Source organism: Thalia democratica, chromosome 7 (assembly GCF_965202585.1).
Source record: "Thalia democratica chromosome 7, ktThaDemo2.hap1.1, whole genome shotgun sequence".
Classification (NCBI taxonomy): domain Eukaryota; kingdom Metazoa; phylum Chordata; class Thaliacea; order Salpida; family Salpidae; genus Thalia; species Thalia democratica.
The window spans coordinates 53,867,205-53,893,219 of record NC_139171.1 but is presented as its reverse complement, the minus strand read 5'-3'; the positions used below and the strand labels follow the sequence as shown (position 1 = coordinate 53,893,219).

Here is a 26,015-nt window from a genome sequence, read left to right as displayed (position 1 = left end):
CTTTCTGCACAACTAAGCTTAATAAAAGATTACATTATAAATTTAATAGACTTACCAGAACCTGTTCATAACAGCTAATAAAAAAGCTGCTGAAGATACTAATTTTTATATAAGTGTTATTCAATTAAAATAGATGCTAGTTCATAAACTGTTTTAAACAATTAATGGCCAGTTAAGAAAATAAAATATTTAAAGAATATATGATTAAAATTCACAGGTGTAAAACTCTAAGAAAGCTTTACTCAAATGTTAATTCTAAATTAACAGCTATTATATGAAATTAGTAATATTAATTTACTTCTAGAAAAGCGCTCTTGCTCTATGACGAATTAATAAAATTAATTTATTCAGAAAATTATCGCCAACTTCTTTTTATAACAAAGTGTACTTTTTAACTTTATAAACTTTATCAGAGAGTGAAAATCTCCTTATTTATCATACAAAAATGAAAAGCCATCTCCCACCCCCAAGGGGTGCGAGCACCCCTGGTTGGGAACCCCTGGTTTAACTTGATAAGATTACTATGAGTAATAGTAAAAGTAATATTATATATCTAATTTTTTTATACATATATATATATGTATTTATGAATTTTAGCTGTAGACAAGTTGGTTGAAATATATGAAAGATTAGTGTTTTCAAATACTTCTTTTTAATTTTTTGACCTCTTACTTAATATACAACTCTTTTTTTAAATAATCTAATGCACTTAATAATGTTTAGTTTTCAAGTACATTACTTTTAGTTTATAACTTTTCTAAAAGCTAAGGAAAAATTTAATAGCACATACTTGTTTTCTTTTACTTTTTTTGTGGGTAGTGATAATAGTTTTTTTTTATAGTTATTATACTAGTAGTAGTATAAGCTTAATTTAACATTATGAATTTAAAAGTAACACATGTTAAGAAAACAACTTAAACTATTCAGACTTGAAAATAAAAACAATCCAACCATAATGTCATGTGAAAACACTTCTCACGAAACCCAGGACACCTTGCCTTGCCTGGAAAAAATGGACCGCGCCTCGCCAGACTTGTGGCCCGACGATGAAATGGAGGGGATACTGATGTCCGAGCTGAAAAGTTCAGGTCAGAGCTCGCCCGCAAAACCCAACCTGAAAGACCTGGAGGAGGACATTTCCATGTTGGACGAGTTCAGCTCGCTGACCACCGCCAGCTTGATGGAGAAGGTGAAGGCGCTGCAGAACCTGGCCTTCCAGCTCGGCTTGGACGAGTGCAGGGAGATGACCAGGGGAAAGTTTCTGAAGATTCTGCCCACCAAAACTAAAAATAAATAGATGCTTGATTTTACTGCTGTTGAAGTTTTGATGGATTTTGAAGCTTTTTTGAGACTTTGAACTGTTTTTAAGCTGATGTAGTTTTTAGTTTATATTTCAAATGTTTTTATCAGTAGTTTAGCCTGTTTTAAAGTACTGACTCTTTAGTGCAATTAAATTCATATATATATTGTAGTATAACCCTCAAAATTATATCTGTATGTACTGAAGCTTCTGTAATACATCAGTTGTACATTTTTTCATTTGTAGTATGAAAACTTTAAAATACAAAAAAAAGTTTGAAGTTTTGTAGTAAAGCTTAGTTTTAGTGTTTTTGGTTTTGAATATGAAAAATACTTTTTTTGGCTATATAATTTCAAAACTAGTATTATAATTTTTTATTTTAACATTTAGTTTCAAAATTTTATTAAGATAAAAACAGCTGGTCTGTAAAGTTTTACAAACAAATATAAAAAAATAAATTTTTAATAAATTTTATCTGCAAGTCATTTTAAAGTAATTCCTACATTATAAACCTAACTTTATTTTAACAGAAATTAAATAAAATATTTGTTTTATAAAAGGATGCGTGCAATAATACAAAGAGTAAGTAAAGCAAGTGTAACAGGTAAGTATGTATTTAAATTTTTATAGAAGCTAATTATTTCTTTTTATTAAAAAAAAATATTTAATGATATATTGGTTAAATATAATACACAGTTTTATTGTTGATGTGTAAACCTTTTTTTTTGTTAAAAGTAAATTTTTGTATATTTTTAGAAGTATTTGTTGAATATATAGTAAATGTGCTTGCAAAATATTGTGCAATTTATGTTTTTAAATTACTATTTTTTAAGCTAGAACAGCTTTTTTTTCTAACTTCCACTCATTTTTTCTATTCAAATAGTTTTATTTTGAAAAAAATATCATTTACTGCTTTTAATAGTTATTAAAATTTTTCTAAACTATAAATGTATGTTTTTGTTACATCCTATCTTAAAGTCAAATTAAAAGCAAACATAAAATCTTAAAATTACTCAATTGTTAAATACTGATCAATTTAATGTGAAAGGTTGAACTTGCATCTAAAATTTAGCAAGTCATCATAAAATTATGTTTTTTTTTTGTGTTTAGGCATCCTTTTTATCATAGAAGTTATCTTATTTTGTTATTTTGTTATGATAGAAAGTTATCAGATAATTATTGCTTTTAGAATTCCAATAAAATAGATTTAAACAGTTTTTTATTTACTTAACTCAAATGATTAAATACAGTGTTTAGAGAATTTTTTTATATGCTTAAACTTTCTACTGTACAGTTTTGTTGATAAATTTAATAAAGTAATTTTTTTTGAAAAAGGGTTTTGATTACATGTGTTTTGAATAATAAAAACTAATTTTATTCTAAAAGTTTAATTTGTTATAACGCCTTTTTTTTTCGATTGTCATTCTGTTTATAAATTTGACAGCAAGTAATTTCTGTACAAATTAAAAAAATTATATATTAATTTTACAGCAATAAGCATAAATGTAATTTATAAAAATCTATTCTTAAAATATTGTTGGTTTGTTATTTTTATATAAACTGTAATGTCAGTAATATTCTCACGGGTATACAATACATTAGTGCTTATAACTGTTTTGAACACAAAAATTATTCAATTGTAAATGTTTATATTGTAAGAATATTTTTATATTTTAATTATTTCTGTTTTCGTATGCTGTTTGTTAAGTAACGTATACATTGTGTACTTACAAAAGTTTTTTAAAGTTAAATTAGATTATTTTTTTATAGAATAGAAATTTTTTGTAAAATTACTGCGCAAGGAGTTTTTATTTTATGACCAGATGTGCACATAATTGTTTCGTTTGAATTACTAAATTTATTTTATATATACATAGTCTGTAAGTCATAAGACTAAAAACATTTAAATATCTGTACTTACTATTATAGTATGTATATAATAGCTTTACGTTTTACACTTGAATAAAGAAAACTACAAACTTAAATAATATTTTAATTGTATTCTTGCAGTTGATGGAGAAGTGATCAGTTCAATTGGAAAAGGTCTCTGCGTTTTGATTGGAATATCTCGTAATGATGGTCCAAAAGATGCAGAATACATGTTAGATTTGAAAATGTTGTAAATAAGCTATTGTTACTAGTTAGACTGATTCAGTTAAATAAACATAAATATAATTAACATAAAAAAAAAGTCATGTAAAGTTTTAAAAGTTGAAATGTAATCAAAAAGGTTGATAATATTTTATTCAGGTATAGTTGCTCTGTGTTTTCTGCTACATAGTTTTTTGTATTTAAAGTTGTTGATATACAGCATTACAAACTAGTGTGAGTTATTTTCACAGAATCTAATGAGGTTAAAATTGGAAATGCCAAAAGTATTTTTTTTAAACACAACTTGCAAATAGTTATTGTATGTTTTTGTAAAAAAATATCAAAATATTTCAACAGAGTGAGGAAAATACTGAACTTGAGGCTGTTTGACAGTGAAGACGGTAAAAGGTGGAACAAAAGTGTGAAAGATCAGCAACTTGAAGTTTTGTGTGTTAGCCAGGTAATTTAAATTGTTTTTACTACTATTAGTATTTACTGTAAGTATTTTTAAATATCACTTTTTTTTTTTATAGTAACTTGTTTTTATAAAATAAAAGTAGAAATATTTTGTTAACTTTTGTTTACATAAAAAAAATATTATTTATATAAGTCCATGTAGTTTATAATTCAAACATGGTTACAACTATCTTTAATTTCTCTTGCTTTTTGAAGTTTTATGAAAAAACGTTTGATTTTTCCTTAATTTTAATTATTATCTTGTGTTGGACCAGTTATTTATTACATATACAGTTGTTTTTGGTAAGTTTTTAAATTCTGTAATTAAAAATATTAATCTTGAAGATTATGCATTTATAACCAAATCAATTAGAGTTCTAAACTTTTACATTTTTAAGGAAATAGTGGGCAACAGTTGTTTTTTTTGGAACTTGATATTAAATCAAGTTTCATTTGAAGGGATCATCAGTTAAAAAAAATAATAAATAAAGATAAAAGATTATACATTTACAAACAATCTTTTTAAGCTTGATCAATTTTACAGTAATTTTTTATTTTATAAATAATAATAATAATGAAATCAAATGTATTTAAATTTCTTTTTACTTTGAATAGCAATTCAATATTAAATTGGAACAGAAAGTAGCATACTTTAATTATAAAAATTAAATTTTCTTTTTTAGTTTAAAAATTTTTACAATTAAACAATAAGAAACTAATAACCTCTAGACTGTCACTATCCTTAATTTGTAACAGTTGAATAATATTTAATATTTGCTATGCACTATTTTTTAGATTTATACAGACGGTGCTTTGTTGATAATATAGTCAGCCTGCTAATAATTTTTATATGGATTTATTACATTTTTTTACTAGTTTTTTTTAGTTTGTGTCCAGTAAAACAGATTACATTAGTCTTAACTGTTTATTTTAAACTTTTAAGTATCTAAAAATAAGATTTAGTGTTATAAAATCAATCAGAAAACTCAAAAAAAATCTTTTTCGTTTATAAAAAACTCTATTATAACCAGAATTATTTGACTTCAAACAACAGTAATTTCTCATAATTTTTTGCTTTATGTCATTTATCTACTCGAGTATTTATTTTTCAAATCTGAAAACTTAACGTAGATTTAAATTTTATTCAAATTTTATGTTCCAATGTTTTTTGAATACTTAATAAATATAAAATGTTGAGTAGTTTCAAATTGATATCAAAACTTTTTTGTACTAAAAAAATAATAAAAGAAAACTGTGTAGAGTTGTTTGAATAATAAAATTTTTTGTTTAGCTTAAATTTTTAGTTTAGTTTAAACTTAAAAAATTGTTATTAATATCAATATTGTTTTTTCTTATTAGAAATGATAACGAAAAAGTTTTAACCAAATCTTATCTTTTTATCTAACTATAATTATCACAGAAAAAAAAAACATTTGGTTTGTATAATATAGTCAGTTTTGTGAAAAGTTTCTTAAAATAAATATAGACCACAATTTTTTCATTTTGGTTTTTATAAAAGTTAAATGAAAACAGTTTATTATACAAAAGTTTTTAAACTTTTTAAGTAGAGGCTTTATAATTAATTATTTAACAGATTCTTAAATGTATGAATGGAGTTTAAAAATGAATAAAAGTTTTTTGTTACAAAATTTGAAAATAATATATTTTTGACAAAATGAATCTAATTAATGTTTTTGCTTAAAAAAATACTTCAAGTAATGACTGTTCAAAATATAGTTTTAATTGTTTGCTAACAAAAGATCCTAGTGAAGTAACTTCACTGGAATATAAATAAAAACAAATTATACAGTAATCTTCCTTTATTCTACCAACATATGTTTCTGTGTGTCAACAAATTAACACACTTCAACTGGGTTCTGTAAAAAAATAATTACTGTAATGAGAGAATAGAAGCATAGAACAAAGTAGGTGTATACATGTTTTCATTAAAATAAGATATTTTCCACAGATAATAGCCATTAATAGATAAATTACTTAATATTAAATCCGACTGTTATAAAACTATATAATATTTATGATTATTAAGTCTAAAATAAGTAAAGTAAGCTAAATTACACAACAAAACAACAAATTATAATATAAACGAACAACTCACTTTAATGGGAAAGATAACTGATTCAAAATTTATTGTCGTTAACTAATGAAAAATAAATTCATTGCAACTAATAATTACGTCACAATGTAAACGAGGTTATTTAAACTATTTAATTTGTACTGCAAAGATCATTAATTTAGTTTTTATGTAATCCATTTTGAACAAAAATAAAACATCAACCATTAGATAGTGAATCAACAAAATTCAATTGTGATTTTATGTATGTCGCTGTAAATTAATTGTCGGTCGGTACATTGTAAGCCCAATGGCAATTTTGTTTTTTTGTGTTTTTGTTTTTATTTTTTCTTAAAGTTTATTTTTTTCATTTTTGATTTTTACATTTGAACTAAATTTGCTTCCTAATTCTGTATAGCTTTGATTCAATCATTGCAAACATTCAGTTTATAATATACATGTTGCGTCGAGTTTCTGTGGCTTTTGTTGCCTTCACCGTCGTTGAGTTTTATTTAATTTTGTTGATTCACTATCTAATGGTTGATGTTTTATTTTTGTTCAAAATGGATTACATAAAAACTAAATTAATGATCTTTGCAGTACAAATTAAGTAGTTTAAATAACCTCGTTTACATTGTGACGTAATTATTAGTTGCAATGAATTTATTTTTCATTAAATAACGACAATAAATTTTGAATCAGTTATCTTTCCCATTAAAGTGAGTTGTTCGTTTATATTATAATTTGTTGTTTTGTTATGTAATTTAGCTTACTTTACTTATTTTAGACTTAATAATCATAAATATTATATAGTTTTATAACAGTCGGATTTAATATTAAGTATTTTATCTATTAATGGCTATAATCTGTGGAAAATATCTTATTTTAATGAAAACATGTGTACACCTACTTTGTTCTATGCTTCTATTCTCTCATTACAGTAATTTTTTTTTTACAGAACCCAGTTGAAGTGTGTTAATTCGTTGACACACAGAAACATATGTTGGTAGAATAAAGGAAGATTACTGTATAATTTGTTTTTATTTACTTCAAGTAATAGTAATAATTTTAAGATCATATTCGGTAAAATAAGTAAACCCTTATTTTTATTTTCAAACTGATTTAGTTCATAGAAGCAGTATTTTCAGAATTATATATTTATATTCATAAACGAAATTATTTTGTTTCATTTATTTTACTTCAACTAATATCTCTCAATTTTTTTCAGTTCACATTACAATGCATATTGAAAGGAAACAAGCCGGATTTCCACGAAGCCATGGGTGGGGATGATTCCAAACAATTCTACCACCAAATGCTGCTTGACCTCAGAAAAAATTACCAAGATGATAAAATTAAAGGTTGTTATGACGAATTATTATTTTTACTGTATGGTTATAAGTATAATATAGTTATCAGTTTTTAAATAACTTTGATGCATTTGTCATAAGTATTCCGTTTTATTTTACCTGTATTCTATAAAGCAAATCTATAAGTTTTTGTAATGTTGTTAATGTAGAATCTTTTAAATCTAGTAAAATATATAATTTTTTTAACAACGTCAATTGATTTAGTATACTTAAAGCAATTATTAATAGAAGCTTTCTTAATAAAATGTAATTTCCACACCCTGCAGTTGATAATGCTTTTAATTTTTTTTTAAATTCTGTCAAAAATTTGAAACCCATGTTATTTAACTCTCTCGCACACGTATAATTTATAAGTTTATAGTGTCAGTTTCATTTTTACTAAATCCTCAATAAAATATTAATTATTTTTTTAAGTAAAAGTAAATTGTGACAGAAACTTAAAACAATTACATTTAATCACAAACTAAAATTTGTTTCTGTAAATTGCAGAACTTGTGTAATAATTATAAGTTTTGTAAAAAACTTTTTTATTACGTAACTTAGCTACTATTCTTTAAGAATGAATGAATTAAAGGTTAATAAAAATATATGTAAATATGCATAAGACAATAGGATTTCAAAGTTACTAAATTAGACTCTTGTATAAGTTTTTTATGTACAAATTGCAATTTTTTTCAAAGTTTACAATAAATAAATGTTTACTATATGGCTACTTTATCTATCTCGGTTTTAAAAACTTCTCCTTAGTTTTTGTTTAAGTTTATGAATGTTACAATTTATATACAAGTAAAATAATTTTAAATTACTAAATACTATTATAAATTAAAATAAAGTAACAAAAAGTATATACAATAACATTCCTTAAAAAAGTAAGATGAAATAAATGTGTGTAACTTTTTTTTACCCGTATAGTCTGTAAATTCTTATAAAACCTATAAAACTCTTCTATATAACTCAAAAATATATATTGAAGTTAGTGAAGCAGTATAACTATTTATTTTTAAACTTATTAAGTTGTATGTGAAATGTAATAACCAGCTTAGGAGTTTAATAAAAACTTATAGAACGTAATAAATTTAGAATAAAATAACTTACTACGTAAAATTACCATAAAAATAAAGCTAAAAAAAATTAAATTACTTATTGCAGAAGTAAGCTCATTATTTTCAGAAATATAAGTTTTGTATATCACAATGTGACAATGTAATTATGTTATTAAGGCTTTCACAAAGTATTGGATTATAAGACTGATTTAAAGACTTTATTTATCACAGTCTGCAATTTGTGTATTCTTTTTTAAACTTTTTCGTAAAAAAAGGTTAAGAGGAGTTTAATGGTTGTGTATTTTTAAGGTATATAAATTAATATATAGTTTGTTAACTTGTAACACTTGTTTTCAATGCTTTAAAAAAAGTTTTAAAAGACTGGTAGCTTTCAACCTAGCTTTAGTGGATTTTAAACTACGTAAAATAATTTTTAGTATTTTTAATTTTTATTATCATAATTTAAATATTTATATTCACATTAACTTAAAAATAATAATAAAATTTTAATACTGCATCAACTTTGTAGTACCTTACAAGCAGTGTTAAAAATTAAATTTAAACAATTTTCCTTGATACTTTTAAGTTTAATTCTGTGAATTAATTAAAACTACTTTGAAATTTTTAAAAGTTAAAACTTACTTTATAAGTTTAAAAGAAATTTATAAAGTATCTAGTGTTAAAAACGACTAAAATTTTTACACTTTGAAAGTATTTGAAAGAAAAATTTTCTAAGTTATCATAAATCAGATTAAAATACAAAATGTTATTTAGCTATAGTTCTTTAACATAACAAATAGTTAAAAATTGAAATAAGGTTACAAACAAATTTCACTTACTTTAGTTTTATATCAATGTATTACTAAACTTAAAAAAAAATATGTTATTTTTCTGTTATTTTAAATAATAAATATGTTTAACTTCTAGAAAAAATAGTTTAACATATAAAAAAAGGGAGTTTTTTATTTCAGTCTAGAAATATGATTTGCATAACAAAGTTTTTGTTTTTATCATTTCATTGTTGGATACACATCTGCTTATTTAATATTTTTTTTTTTCAAAAGACGGTCTATTCGGAGCGCATATGATGGTGAATATAGAAAATGATGGACCAGTTACAATTGAACTAAACTCCCCACAAACTCAACAAGTTTGTTTTATACAATTTTTTTTTAATATGTTTGAACATTCTCTCAAAATTAGTTATTTTACTGAAAGCAAATGAAAGTTTTTATTAAAACAAAGTATTTTTCTCTTAGTGTTGTAAAAAAAAACTTTTATTGTAACTTTATTTATCGTAAGACTTATACCATAGAATATACTGATTATTGTCAAAAATAAGATAGACAAATAAATAATACTTGTACAATCATGTTACAGAAACAACAAAAGAAAGATGTCAAAGCAAGTGGAGATGTGAAGAAATAACTATTAAAAAAATAATTAGCCTATTGTAGTTGCCATTACCTTGTAGTTTAATATTTTAGTTGAAAAGCGTATTTATTAGGATATTTTTGCTATTTTAGGTTATTTTTTGATAAAAAACTATTAGTAGTATTCTGAAATAAATTTTTGTATTTAGAAAGTATATAGTTGAATATTTTAAATTGAAATAATGGAAGTTTAGCTACTTCTATATATTTAAATAGTATTGACAATTGTTATGATATACCAAGTTCAATTTTGTGTAAACCTAATTTAACTCGTATATTTTGTCGAATATAAATTATTTAATTAATACTTTCATGGTGAAACAAATTACAACGTTCAATAATTATGTTTCAAATAAACATGAATGTACCCAGTAAACAGCTCACTACTTTTACTAAGTCTAGCTTACAAATTCATGACTTTTTTTAAACCATGCTTTTTATAAAGAATTTTTATGTTTGTGTATAAATAAGTTAGCTATTATCTAATTTGTCTATAATTTATTCTGGCTTATTCTGAATTTAATAACAATTTGACATCTAAAGTGTGAGATGCCTGAAAGGCTACAACAAATTTAAAAGTAAAATTGTTGTTAAAAATAAGATAAAGTTTATTTAGTATTATAAACCGCTGTTATTTGATTTTCAAATTTCTTACTCCAACTAGTATTTGTTACAGTTTTAATAACATTTAACATAATCTAAAAACTTTATTTAGAACTCTTTGGTAAGTATAACTAAATAAGTAGAAAAATTAGCTCATTTATTTTTTAACTAGGGTATACTTTTTAATTTTGTAAGGATCAGATAAAAATGTGCAATTTTTAGTTTTAACACTCAGTTTCAGAGTAGTTTTGAATGCTAAGTAAAACTCTTTTTAAAATATTTATTTTACGAAATATTAACAGGATTTAGCTAGCCCTTTTTGATACTTAACTTATACAATTCATTATTTTTTCAGGCTCGTAAGCGTCAGGCTAAAACAGTTATTTTTGAAAGCATTTAGCAAAATGTCAGTTCAAATACTTATAAATTTCTGAACTTCCAAAAAATATTTTTGAGTCGGTTAATAAGTTGTGATTTTTATTTTGAATAAGTATATGGTTTTTATAGTACTAATTTTCATAAACATTGGTTTGTTCTTTAAGTTGAAAATGATTGACTTTCTAAACATAAATTGAGAAAATGTTGTATTTTGAATAAACCATTGAGCAGAGAAGTTCTTATTAAGCATTTGGTTTTTAAAGACAATATATCAAATATCAATGCTTAAATTTATAAAAAAAATCTTTTTTTTTGTATTGGAGTAAATATAATACATTTCTACCAGTAATGTACTTTTCAATTGAACGTCTTAAGGGTTATTCGCAAAGATATGAGTACATTTTTACTTAGAGTAGAGTTCATCAAGTGAGTGTATAAGTGTTTATATAGTTTTTTATTTAAAAAGAAGTGAGCTAGCAATATAAAAGACAAGTTACACAAAAATAAAGTTCCAAAAACTATTTTTTAAGAGACATACCTAATTACGTAACTAAAGACAGAAAAATGTACTAAAAATTTATATTACTTGTAGACTAAACACTAACAAGTAATCTGATAGGTTACTTCGTTTTATTTGGTTTCCGCTAAACTGGGCGTATAAAAAGGTTTAGGAAAAATGTCAGCATCAAACTAATCCAACTTTTAACAAAATTAGAAAATTTATTTTGGAATATAAAACGGCTTTCAAAGGTATTAAGTTTGAGTTACAGCATAACTATCGGTTTTATTCTTTATAACAAATATTATTACTACCATATATACATAAAAGTATTTATTTTTCTTTAATAGGTATGATATCCGTATGCTTATAAATATATTATAACCTAAACAAGAGTTTTTAAACTATCCAAAACGATTTTAAAATGACATAAAAGTTGACTTTTATAATTAAGAGCTGTATTTAAACTTTGCCAAACATTTTTTAATGCTTACCAGTTTAAAAACAGAAGTAGATAAGGTTGTTAGGGTTTCGATTTGATCTAATAATACTCTAAAATAAGGGTGGGAAATATAAATAACTGGCCCACGACGCTTTTTCAGATTGAAAATAAATTTATGCTGAACAATAAACTGAATTCTTTAGTGAAGTTTATTTTAATTTCGGTTTAAATACATTAAAGTGCTTAATTATTTTTTGTCGTTTAACAACTGTCAGTTATTTCATTGCATGTTTGCTTTTAAACATATATTTCTTTTAATGTCTTAAAATTTTTCAAAACAACGGTTTTTTTTTAATGTGTGCCCGCTAAATATTTTTTCCGATAAATCTAGCCACCCAGCTATTTAACTGCTAACTCCTACTCTTATATGTTTTTAAGTAGTAGTAAGCAAATTTCCACTGTCAAATATATTTCATTAAATTTAACTTGTTTCTAAAAATTGTCAAAGAATAGAAAAGTTATCGAAGATAAATTTTGATTTTTTTTTTAATTTCTTGGAAAAATAAATTAATTAAACTAAGTTCAAACTATTTATCAGAAATTAATTGAAGAAGTCTGTAAATGAAACTTCAAGCAAATTTTTGTTATATTTGCAAGTTTGCTTGTACGAAAGCTACACATATTCAGCCTTTCTGCTGATCATGCAGATCCGCTGATGTTGGCGAAAAACAACTCAGCTTTTAACAAATAACTGCCCAGCAGCAGAAACCAAAGAACAGTCTGATGACAATGTGGGGTATTTTTTCTGTTAGCCTTCTTTTTAGATCGTTTGTAAAAAAATCATAAAAGTTGTCAAGTATGAAAAAATAGTTATAAGTTTTAAAAGCATGTAAAAACAATAGTTAAATCAACTAGTACTAAATTGATAATCTTTTCTAAAATTTATATTTTTTTGATAGCTCGCTAGAGTTAAATTTTAATTGAAGAAACCAGTGGTATACGCCTTTAAAATGCCTAACAGTAAAATAACTTACTTGGACTCGAAACACTTATACTTTCTCTAAAGTTAAAAAAAAAAAGGTTTTCAAAAAACACCAACAGTAAAAAACTATTTAAAAATCTAAAAAAAGAAAAGTCTGCTCTAATAATAAGTGAACACAATTATCAACTTTTAAAACCTAAGGAACAAAGGAAAAAGAAGTTGCAACAACATATTATTAAGTAATCCAATTTGAAAACTCAGTTCAGTTAGAGCCAGTTTAGCCCAAAAAAGCATCTGATGCTACTTGGGTCTAGAAAAAACTTCACAGTCAATAAGTCGTACACCTCACTTAATTTAGTACTGTATTTAGATAAAAACAAAAAAACTTAACTGTCAAAATCTAAACTCCAAAAGACAGTACTTTATGTAATGTAGAATAATTAAAAAAAAACATTTGCTCACGGTAAAATTTCTAACACTAATTTGTAAATGCAAAAACTTGTTCAACTTTCACAATAAGTAATAACTATATATTGCTATCATTCTTATGTTTCTGTTTTGTTTAAATTCTAATGTCATTTCTTATGCAGTTTATAATAACACTTTTGTATACATATGTTTATATATAGAGTTTATATAAATGTATTTGCAACTTTTAGTATATATTTTGTTAAACTTATTTTTTGAATAATGAGCACTAACATGAGTGAAAATAGTTAATAGTTTTAAATAAATAATCATTAACATTAGACTTATGTACTAATCATTGCAACTTTTTTTGATTGTTAGTTCTTTACAATAAAAAATGCTGTTCATTGATTTGTAGAGTTTATTATAAAAAAAACATTGCCTTGTGCATAAAACAAGGCCAGGTTTAAATAAAATAGGTCTTTTATGGATTATACAGTATCATTTTTAAAACAATACTTAAACAGAGTTTTTAAGTTATCCTGTAGCGAAGTATAACACTAAAAGTACTTAACAAATGATTATTTCAATACAATTTTGCATTAAAGTGTTTGAAAAATAATTGTTAAACCTTTTAAAGTTATGCAGCCAAATATTTCTTATTCATATGCCCGGTCTGCATATGGCTTTTCTAGTAAATCTGACCAGTCGAATAACATACTTTTCCAACAACCTAATGATAATGAAAATAAATAAATAGACTAGAATGTCTAGCTTACCATTGAAAAAATTGAAAACTTAAAATTAAATAAATCTATTTATGGATCCGGCCGGATCTCAAATCGACAAAGAAGATTCGGTTCCAGTCAGATCTAAATTAGAAAAGTTTCCGGATCCGGTAGATCACAAAAAACAAACAAACGATTTATAAGTATTAAGTATTTATAATTTTTAATTCTGGAATTTCTGCCACATTAATTAAAAACAACTCGTTTAAGTAAGTATAATATTTTACAAAGACTTTAAAAGCAACTTATAAATTTTTACTATTAAAGCAGAAGAGGTAATTCAAAAAAAAAATGTAATATTAAATTATTTTGAATAGTTATAGAAATCAAAGTTGTATCAGTCTCTAAATGATGAGCATTTTAGGAAAATAAAACATTTAAAACTGTTTTAGTGTTTACGAATAAGTAAATAAATAAATTAGGTGGTTTAGTGCAGTGCTAAACAACCACTAAACTTAACACAAGCGTAAATTTGTACGATTGACTTTTGTTTAACTAAAGCTTAAGTAAACTAAGGAAAGATTAACTGAAAAAATATAAATAACAATAGTGTAATAAGTTAGCCATAAACTATAATAAAACTAAAGTTTACGAAATTAAGAATGTTGCTTTTTAAAATAAAAAAAGCATTAAATTTGTTCAACTTCTAAAAAACAACTTACACAACTATTACATCATCTTTATACTCCTGTGAAATCGTTTGCATCACAAAAAATAATTTGTAGACAAGTGTACGCGTAAATATTTTGCTAAAAGTTTTGAACAAACATATGATCTAAAAAAGGAAGTAAATTTTCATCATTACTCTTATTTCAAATCTTTTTTTTTTTAAGTTTTTCTTAGTAGTATTGATATAAAGTTTATCTGCTCTCTTATGATAAATATTTGAAATTTCAAAGTATGTTAAGAAAAAAGACGTGTATTTTATATTACAATGAAAAGTTAATGGTTTTTAACGACTTGATATTACAAAAAAGTTGAAATAAAAAGATAATCTTTTAAATTTTATTAAAAAATTATTAGTTTTTAGTCAAAATAATTTATCTTAGCGAGTTGTTGATTCCCGTAGAATAATATTACTATAAGTGTAAGTAGCAGTACTTGTAAACATAAAAATTATCAAAATACCAAACAGAGGAAACATATAAAGATAAAACTTTAGTTTTTTTATTTTATTAACCTCTAAATAAGTTTTCCTCTAATAAAAATTAAAATAAAACAAACTTATTTAAGCCACTAAAACTAAATGTGACTTCCCTAGTCAAAACAAATTAGTATGTTAACAAATATACTATCCTTAGTTTAACTATGTTACAACTGTAAATAATATTTGAAATTAGACTAATAAATGACCGTAGTATAAACATTTTTTTAAATAAGGCAAAGTATAGAAAAACAAAATATATATTATAAAAAGATTACTAGACGACATAAAGTATTTTAGTCAACACAATAAAGTCTGCTCTAAATTTCCGAACTTTCATTCGAATTTACTTCAACCTGTCAATTAAATTAATCTTAATAAATGTTGTCTTAAATAAAAAAAATCTTTACAATTTAATAAAGATTGTTAAAAAAAAACTATTAAAATTAGTTTGGTAATTAATGTTTTTTCGTGATTCTAGATGTTATACACTTCACAGTATATTGGAAGAACATTTGAAATTGCTTTTAAAATTCAAATAGTGAATCAAGTAAAAAGTTTAAATAGATAAAAATTAAACTAAATGAACTAAAACTTTTAGTAACCCATGAATTTTTTAATTATATAACAAAATAAAATTATAGGAGCTAAGAACAATATCACTACTAAATAATCAAGTTGAGATTATAAACTATTTAACATTGTTTCATAAAAAAAAAAATCATTAACCAAATGTAATTTATACTTGTGTTAAAATTATGAATGAAAAAAAAAAATTATTTTAAGTCTTCAAAAGAAGATCAACAAGAACATAGAAGTTAATTACGCAATAAAGCAATAAAAACATATTAGTTTTCAAAGTTCTTTTGATAAGAAAATATTTCGATCTTTACATAATTAAAAAATTATTGATTATATTTATCTACAACTTTAAAAATGGCTTTGCTAAATTTCAGATAAAAAATTTGAAAATTTTTAGTACTAAGTTACGATAAGAAAAGTTGATACAAGGCTTCATTTAAAAAACAAGCAAAACTTTTTATAAAATTTAGTTTGTTAGTTCTATATATTTTATTAAATAAATTTATAAAAAGTTTTTAGTATCTTAAAGCTTACATAGTTTCTGTAAGTCTTTTTCATTATCCTCAAAAAAATCTAATATTGTTTAAATCAATATGAAATAAGTTATGATACAACAATTGCAACAGCAAATATGTTATTAAATATTTTGTTACTAAATAAAACAAACTACCTCTTCAGGTTCTATACGTGTTCCATTTTTACAGAACTTGAAGTAGAAGCAAACTCCAGCAAAACCAACACAACAAAGACCCCGACGATTACATACAAAACAACCGAGATTTCAGGTTTTTCGTTTTTCAAGCTTGCTGTTGGTTCTTGATAATTTGCTGTTGTTTCTTCAACAAAAGACCTTGTACACAACGTTTAAGACGTTCTTTTCAAGTCTTTACAAAAATTTTCAACTCTTGTTTGAAAATCATAATTCGTGAAAACACTGTAGCACCCGTCGTTTATAAACGATAAACTTAATGTTTTCGACGAAGTGGCCATCAAGTATACCTTTGACTCTTTCAGATTCTACTTTTTTCTAGTCGGGCGACTACCTAGTTGATGTTTTTACACGCTACCTTGGATTCTTCCAAGTTCTGCAGCTCAGTTACAACCGTGTAATGCTTTCCGGCAAGTTCGAATTCAGACATTTAATTAAAAATAACTATCATAAGTAGTTTGTAGCAAAATAAAACGATAGAGCAAACGCATTTAGAGTTTATTATGTTGAGCTTCTTATCTTCAAAATAACAAATGATTAAAAGTAAATTCTCTGTTTATTTTGGAATATATATATACTGTAAGAATAACATTACCGCTGAAAGTGTTCTTTGTTTGAGCACAATTTAAATTAAGAATTTGAAAAATTACATTATTTGTGCAAAGTATTTGTTGTTGCAAATGTTGTTTACAATTATTTCAATATTAGTAAACCAATTTTAGTATAATCTTCAAGCTGACCAAAGTATTTCATTTAAAAAGAAATGAAAAATATAGTAAAAGCTTGTTTTAAGTAATTTAATATTTTATACATGACCAAACTCTTTTTTAAAAGCTTTTAAACATATTTTTAATCAGTTTTGTTTGCTTTATGTACAACATATTTCATGTAAGTTCATTCCTTAATACTTGCATTATTCTTCCGAAAGTAAAATTCTTAATTTTACTTTTTGTCAAAAACTATATTGTATTAAAGTTAGAGTGAAAGAAAAACTTATGTTTAAGTAAATTAAGCATGCACTGACTAAACTTATTAATTTTATAACTACTTAACAGTTAACTCTCTATAAAAACCTAGATTATCTTTATAAATATTTATTATTGAAATATTTCATTTAAAAACTAAAGATTTTGCTTAAACTCATGTTTTTAACTAACTAAATTAATCTAAGCTATGATAGTCAGCCTTAATCAAAACTAAAAATGTTGTTTCAAAACTTAAATACTGAAGCAAAACAAAATCTAAATCAAAAATGTCATGTGGTATTTTAAAATCGTTTGTTTTTTAAAATAAAACTAAAACACAAAATTACAAAAGTTAACTTTTACTAAACTTTTGTTTTCTTATTTTCTTAATTACCTGTTTCTTTTTTAAACTATAATATATTATGTTTTTAACAACTATGCTTCGAAACTTTTTATAAACTTGAATCAATAAAAAAACTATAATTTACATTAAACTACAGTAGTCTAGTCTCATCTATGTTACTTATTTAAATGACTGGATTTGAAAACAATTTTAAAACTAACTTATCAAAGATTTTGATAAAAAGAAAATATTCTTTAGCGCTTTCTAGCGTTAAGGTTTTAATACAAAGGAAAATTACTTAAAATATTTAGAATGAAAAGCAAATGTTTCTATGTTATAAATTTATTTTCACTACAAGTTTCTAAACTCATTTTAATTATTAGTTGTCGAGACAATCTTTTATATCTTCTTGTTATTTGTTTTTTTTTAAACTGAACTTTCTGATAAGAGATTCGTTAAATTTTATAGTTATAAGTCCTTGTATTAACTTTATCACATGATGAATTTCAATTCTCATGTAATTGATTTTCTTGTAACTGTTCCAAGCATTTACAATGATACTGTTTTATTGTTTTCATATATTTATTTTTATTATGACGTACAAAGTTAAAGTCGTTTCAATCTACAAATGTTTCAAAATCCCATGAATCTCAAATTTACTTAATATGATAATCTTTCTCACAAGAAAGAAGATAAATTTATTTTTAGCAACTAGTATAAAAATTTTTTAAATTGTGGTAAATAAAAGGTTTTTGAATAATTTAGGAATTGAATTTATTTAATATCTGTGTAAAAAACTACTATTTAATTAAAAAAAAAATGTGTTTTTCAAATGCTTTTCTAAAAAAATATATTTCTTTTTTAACAAAATATATTTTAAAACAAAAATTAGCAATAGTAATAAATTAGTTTACAAATATGACTAAATACTAAACTAACTAAAATTTAAGTAATTCGTTTTAATTCTCAGAAAATTGTTATCTTTTTAACAAAGCATTATTATTTTATAACTTAAAATAATACACATGTATAATCAGTATTTTAAACAATACTAATAAGCAGGATACAAAAAGACACCTCATAAAACATCAACAAACAAGTGTTCAGTTGTTTATTAACACAATAAAACTATTTTGTTAATAATAAATTTTACTATATTATTAACACAATAAATTTATTTTGTTTTACATTCATGTGCATCGCGGGAAGCTGCACGAGGGTTTGAGGCAAACCACTGCTTCTTTCTGGGGCGCACCACATGTGGGGTTGGGGATGACCATCATGCTTGTGACGGTGGGAAACGCTTTGAAAACCGTCCTGAAGCATCTGGTCAGGTCCACGTTCCTGATCGGCGTGTACAACCCTTCGTGCTTCGAACTGTCGTATATCTGACCGTTGGTAAAGTACCTGTGTGGTTTGTTGAACAACCATTAATTAAAAACACATTTTGTTCTTTTTTTACATCTTTTTTTTTTAAACAAAAAAGTAAGTTTAAAAATTTCTTAAAACATAAAACCTTTTTACTTAAGAAATATACGTTTGGTAAGTTTAAAAAACTTTAGTTATTTAATTTCAACAGAAACTATTATCCTAAGTTTTAGAAAAGTTATCAAACACTTGTACATTCAAAAATTAATATAACTACTATTTATATTTTATCTAGTTATGTAAACTACCAAAGTACCTGGACTTGGGGTCGTCTAAAATATATAAACTGACAGTTTATTTTAAATTAAACATAGTCATACAGCTTGGAAATCTAAACTTATATTTATTTTGTAAATCTTTAAAACGCAACTTAAGTACTTGTAAAAACAATATTTATGATTTTATAATTAGTGCTTCACAATACTATAATCTCAAAGATTACAAAAACTAATGAGTCATTGTAATTTAATATAAGTTTTAAGTTTAAATATTTCTAATATGTATAACAAATATAGAAAAACTTATAAGCTAATTAATGCAGAGTAAAAATAAATTTAACGCTGCATTTAATCTTTTTCATAGCTTGCTTAAATTAAAAACTTATTTTAACCATAAAGTTAATTAATTAATGTAATACAACTTTAAAATAACAATAAAATAGTTATCTTAAATAACTTTTTTTTAGGTAACCTCTGATCAATTTTATACTTTTTATTGAATTTATTTGTTTTAGTATACAAACAATGTGAAAAGTTTTTTCTTAAATTTTATTTTCAATTTTAAAGTCTTAAAAGACTGTTAAAAATTCGATCTACAGTTTAAAAACAACTTCATATTGCAATATCAGCACAAAAAAAAACAAACAAGTACAAGTTTTCAAAAAAACAATTATGAGCAATGACTAAATATATTTGGTTAAAACAAAGTAATATTGAATTGAATTTATGAAAACAAACTACCATGACATTATAAATATTTTATTATTATAAAAAAAGTCAGGGTTTTATTTTATAACTGTAAAGACCATTTTTATTTAGATTCTCTTAATATTTTATACATTAGTTAAAATACTACTTACATGTTTTGTTTTACTGTTTTGTTTTGTTTAAACGTATTGTAAAACTAAATGTTAAGCAACATTTTCATAGCCTATAATTCGAAATATCATACTAAATTTGTTTAAACTTATATTATCTCAAATGCTTTACCATGAATGATGTTTAGTTAGTTTTTTAAATAATAATAAATAATAAGAGTCTCTAAGTTTTATAATATTGATTGACAAATAGACAAAAACTAGATGTCGAAAAACTTTACTTTTCCAGATAAAGTGATAACTTACTTGTAAAATTTCGATTTTATACTTTGTGTTTTTATAAATATAACAACAGTTTATGTCGGTAAATATAAAATACATTATCATTTGAAATAATTTTTTAATAATATGTTATCTGAGTGTTAATATACAAAAGCAATAACAACTTAATAAAAAAATTGTAAAAAAGAACAAAAGTCTTTACAAAATTAAGATAAAAGCAAAAAACTAAATGATTTTAAACGAGATTTAAGTAAAACTTCAACTCAAAGTTTCATTATTTAATCATTGTGTCGTTTACTTTATTTAAATATGTATTTTTTATAGAAGCTAATTTTAAAATTTCACTCTTTTTATTCACACAATTAAAGCAAATATTTTTATTTCTTTCTGAATCTAGTCTATATAACTTTTTTAAGACTTTTCAAATAGGACTTATTCGTTGTTCTTTTTTTTTTATCAAAGCTTTCATAAATTTGAGCGTCCTCATATTTTTAAGATTTTTGTAAATTACTTTGTTTGCGCACCAACGACTTAAAAGGGGTTTTGAATAATTTTTCAAAAGTTATGAGGCGAATTCGTGTAAATAGTACATTGAACTCATGAAAAACTAATGTTTATAAAAATAAAACATATCCTTAGGAAAAAACACCTATTTTAGCTAATAAAATGCTAATTATTATTATTTAAATACTCATATTAGGTTTTAAGCTGTAAAACTCCTTAAACTTTTGTTACTTGGGTTGTTTCTGATGAACAACATCAATTGCAATATTGGGTTTCTTCAGTTTCGTACATAGTTGTTCGGTTGTTAAGTTCTATAAAACTTCTGGTAATTTCAGGTATTATAATAGTGTACATAAAACAAATTTTTTATAAAACGTAATTGTTTAAAATTCTACTTAATTATGATCCAAAACGTTTTGTATAAATTTGTATAAATTTTAAATTTTGTATAAATTAAAATACAATCGACGAAAATTTGGTTGAGTTCAATATAACACAATTGAATACTGTAAAGCAAGAATCTAAACAAAACCTTGAAGTTTAATAATGTTTAAACAAAAAACTTTAATGTCTTTACTCTGAAAAATATTCCAGTAACATAAAACAAAGCTACAGTAATGTTAAAATCATATTTAAGCATAACGCAAAAGACGGCAAAAGTCAATACTTCATGCGTGTTAAAATAATCCGCACGAAACGACATACTTGCAACGAGCAAACGTTCTGACCAATCAGAAGCGAAGAAAATGATCGTTTTAGTTGAGTTGTGAGGAACGGCGCAGGGATCAGTGCCTTAACTGGTGTGAGCGTTCGAATGTTTTATAAGATTAGTTGGTGACCAGTTGAGAAAATTCAACAATGCGCAGATTGGTTGCTTCTAGTTTTATTGTGCTGGCGTAAATGGTGATGAAATAATTGGTGAGTTGATCGAAAAATCCCTTTTTTGGTACAACCAATTTAAAACTGGGCTCTTTATGAATTGGTTTTAACGAACACATAACATATATGTGAACTTCCAGTTTTAAATTATCCATTTTGTGTTAAATTAATAAAAAAAAATCTTCTTATTATTTATTCAAAATTGTTTTTTGCCAAACAAGATAATATTAAACGAAAATAAATGTAAATACTTTATAATCTAAAGAAAAAAAAACTTCAATAGAATACAATCGAAATTAAATTAAAAATACATCTAATTTGTTTATAAAATAAGTTTGTACAAGCGTTTTAGGGTTTTATCTGTTGAGTATGTATAAATAAATGCAAATAGATTTATTTACAAAAAAGTTACTTTCTAGTGAGACTAATAAAGGTTGACTAGAACTATAATTTTTTTGAAAAAAAAAACTTCAAAAGTCTTAAAAGTAGTTTGTAAATATTAATTTTCGTAATTACCTATTTTAATATGATGACAATGTATTTTTTTGATTATTTCGTAGATTTTTCGTACTTTGTTGTATAATTATTGATGTTTCATTAAACAATTTAGTGTTAAAAAGAAAGTATTTCTTTGAAAGGTTGAAATAAAAATTTATATTTAATAACATACTAAAACTATTTATTATTATGAAAAACATTTTTTTGCTTTCAAACAAAAAAATATTTTATAAAATAAATTAAACAAAATTATAAACTAAACCTTAATTAAAAGCAAACTTAATATAAACTTTATTAAAAATTTAAAACTGTACATCATACTTTTAATTAGTGAAATATCATTATATAAAAGTTGTTTCAAAACAACTTGGTTACAAAAACACTTATGAAAAAAAAAGGAAACATGGAAGAATAACAATATTTGTTTAAAATACAAAACAAACAGACAAACTAATAAAGTGTTTTTAATGAATGCCTTGTAAACTTAAAAGTTTATAATTTAAAAAATATTAGATACAAAGCAACTGTTTAGTGAAGCGGTTTTATTTTATAAATCATCAAACATTTTGCCTTTTTTACACACATACGAATAATACTTTTGGATGTTTATTAAAAATTCTAACTAATTCTAAACTTAAATCAGTAAAACATTTTTGATTTAAGTAAATCTAGTACAATGGTTCCATAAAAATTTATTACGCTAAGTAAATGAGTTGTAAAAATTAAGTTAAAAAATTGCTAATTTAAATTATCGGCTATATTCTATTATATTATTTTAATATCAACTCTTTTTTTTTATTAATTATTTTTCCAAAGTTTTAGTAGTTTGAAGTTTAACTGATATGAATTTAACAAAAACAATAGTTGCCTATATTGTACTTTTTCACCACTTAAATACGTTTTGGTAGCTTGCTACTACTTGTTCTTAAAAACTAAAGCATAGCTTAATTTTTAATAGTGTTTGGTAACTTTTAAGATAAAAAATAAATAAAATAGTCAATGAAGTTTAAGTACAAAATTTCAATTTTCATGGGTGTATCTTTTATTATTTAGAGTTCTAAAATTAGTTAAACAACATTATTTATAACGTATTAAAAGAAAATTGAAAATATCCGACTAACTCCTGCAATATTCATTTTATTAACTCACAACTGCATCAATTTTGAAGCTTTTAATATTAGAAGAAAGTTAGCTAATTACTTTAAAATATAGAAAAACTTTAAGACTTGTATATTTAACTTATTTTTTGGTTACTTTTACAAAATTTTTTATCAGAATAATAAAGTTTTAAATATAGATTCAATAACATGAAGTTTTGTCAAGTTTTTTAGTTAAAGAAACGACATTTAGTTAAAAGTTAAGAATAACTATTTTTAATTTATTGATATATTTTGTCCTCATGAATTTCAAATTTTGCAATTACTTCCAAAACAACAAGTAAACTTTAAATTATTAGGATACACAAATTGTATATTTTGAAAGCTTGATTAATATTTAAAACTTCATAAAATTTTCAATTATGTTTGTTTTTATTACCGTAAACAAATACAAAAACTATCTTAAAAACTAAGATTATAGTATTATTCGTCTAACGGAATAGTATATCAATTGTGAATGTAGAAAATCTAACAAAATATAAGTTTTGTTACATGTTTAATTATGTAACAAACGGTTGTAGAAACATTTAAAAAGACGTAGTTGTGTTTTCTTACTTTTGATTTTATCTTTCTTAAATGATAAAATCTTTACAACAAAATATACTTATTTGCTGTAAAATAACCAAATTTTCAAACAATGAATTAGTAATGTCTAGATACAGGTTGTTTGCAGCATTGTGTTTAAATTAACTTTTTTATACAGATTTATAAACTAGTTAGAGTTTAATTGTAATAGTGTTTTTAAACTATGCGAGAGTTTTATTTAGATTTAGTACAATTTTTTTTTAATGACTGAGTCTCAATAAAACTTTTTTTTTTAAGAAGTTGAAACTTTTAAATAAATGTTGTTTTAATTTAAATTTGTACTAAAATTTCTACTACAAAATTATAAAGTTATCGGTACGTATGAAAAATAATATGACTGGGAATATAGCTAAATAAATTTAAGAAACTCAGCAAATTTAAGCTTTAAAAATAAATTAAAAAAAAACAATATTGTTGCAATTCTCAACTTTAACAAACTTTTAAAGTTCTAAGTATTATTAATCACATTTAAGTTTGAATTTGATAAAGTTTTCTTAATACATTAATATATATTCTACGTTTAAATCTAAACTCAAAAAGAAATTATTTCACATTATTTTATTTTTGTATTAATTTTGTACAACTTTAGTTATAATATATGTAGCAAAACAAGTGTAAATGCTTACACGGAATAGTGTGTATGCGTGTAAGCAAAGCAAGTCGTTTATATCTAACTTATAAAATATTTGAAAAAATAATGCAAATATCTGTCTTTATAAGAAAAAAAATACACTTATATATAAACAAATTATAAAAATCCACATAGCAAAATCAAAACTTTATTACATAAGGCATGATGTGGTGTTGACAGTGGCTATCACAGTTTCACTTGTAATAAATAAAAAAGTATTATAAAAAGGTTTTTAACATATTATGTAAAATAGTGTTTGTAAATAACTTTTGACTTTTTAAAGCTTATTTTGTTATCAACTGCCAAAGTGTAAGCATTATGAATTTTGACATTGTTTGAAATTTCTTTCCAGATTGTCAGTTTCATAACTTCAAAATTAATAATCGATAAAAGGCATACTTTATTCATTAATGATATTTAAAATCGTCTACGATTGATTTTTTCTCATATAGTATATTATACACTTTTGAAATTAGTTCTTTTATGTAACTCAGTTTATTTAGATTTGAGACTTTAGTTCTCTTATATGAAAAAACTTTTTAAAGAAAAAATGTTTTTTGTACTTAGTAAAACGTATATCGGTAACGATAATTTTAAAGCAGTAGAGTTTTTGTTTTATGTATGCATTAAATAATGTTAAAGATGTTTCATTTTAAAGAAAATAAGATTACAAATATTACTTTGAAGTTTATACTTTTTTAAGTTAAACTTTTGAAATAGTTTTGTTGTTGTTTTTGTCTTGAGTTTACGTTTCAGAAAGCTTTGATTTTACGATGGCATGCGGTATTTTCTTTTAGATTAATATTTTATAAGCTTAACACAATCATGGGAAAAACCTTAAAAACTTTCCTTTATCGTTTACATGTAAATAAAACTAAATAAACTAAAAATTTACACACTTAAAGATAATGTTTTTTATCTTTAAACAGTTTGATCTTTTTTCTTTACTCTTAAAATTGCATGTAAATGTTAGTTTGCTTGTAAAGAAAAACATTCGTAGTAGATGTTTTAGTTAGTAAACAAAACGAGACAGAGAGTTTTTATGCATTATAACACTTAGATAATCAATAGTTAAATCTCCTATAATCTGAAGTTTACAAAAATATTTTATAGCAAAAGTTGTATAATAGTTCGTTGTCTAGTTTATTCATATATAGTTTACTAAATTTCATTTGAAAATAGTAATTATATTAACATACTTTTTTTTTGAGAATTTAATTTTAATCAACGTCAATTTTTAATTCGTCTTACTTTGCTAAAGTGCGATATCTATTGTTTAAACTCTGTTTAAGCTTTATTATACTTCCAATAAGCAATCAATTAGTATTGAAAAAATTGATTTAAGCTAAATTTTCAAATTTATTAGTTATACATCTTAAACATCTGAACTTTAAGTTTTATTACCACC

The 26,015-nt window shown here is 23.5% G+C and overlaps 2 protein-coding genes across 2 annotated transcripts; both read left to right on the top strand.

Moving 5' to 3' along the window:
- Positions 1–934: 934 nt before the first annotated feature.
- On the top strand, positions 935–1,588 carry LOC145840578 (protein lin-52 homolog). Its single transcript, XM_082947882.1, has one exon. It carries the CDS (start codon positions 956–958, stop codon positions 1,295–1,297), a length of 342 nt encoding a protein of 113 aa, XP_082804008.1. The 5' UTR covers positions 935–955; the 3' UTR covers positions 1,298–1,588.
- Positions 1,589–1,828: 240 nt separating this feature from the next.
- Positions 1,829–9,900, top strand: LOC145840202 (D-aminoacyl-tRNA deacylase 1-like). The gene is made up of 6 exons (XM_082947371.1): positions 1,829–1,904; positions 3,311–3,401; positions 3,749–3,851; positions 7,147–7,279; positions 9,396–9,481; positions 9,712–9,900. The coding sequence occupies exons 1-6, from the start codon at positions 1,862–1,864 to the stop codon at positions 9,757–9,759; spliced, it is 504 nt and encodes a 167-aa protein (XP_082803497.1). The 5' UTR covers positions 1,829–1,861; the 3' UTR covers positions 9,760–9,900.
- Positions 9,901–26,015: the final 16,115 nt, after the last annotated feature.

What these genes read in the sequence shown, in the direction of transcription:
- LOC145840578 (XM_082947882.1), top strand. Translation starts at nt 956, where the DNA reads ATGTCATGTGAAAACACTTCTCACGAAACCCAGGACACCTTGCCTTGC.
- LOC145840202 (XM_082947371.1), top strand. Translation starts at nt 1,862, where the DNA reads ATGCGTGCAATAATACAAAGAGTAAGTAAAGCAAGTGTAACAG. An exon ending in CCAAGATGATAAAATTAAAG is followed by an intron (nt 7,280 to 9,395) that starts GTTGTTATGACG and finishes TTTTTTCAAAAG; the next exon opens with ACGGTCTATTCGGAGCGCAT. An exon ending in ACTCCCCACAAACTCAACAA is followed by an intron (nt 9,482 to 9,711) that starts GTTTGTTTTATA and finishes ATCATGTTACAG; the next exon opens with AAACAACAAAAGAAAGATGT.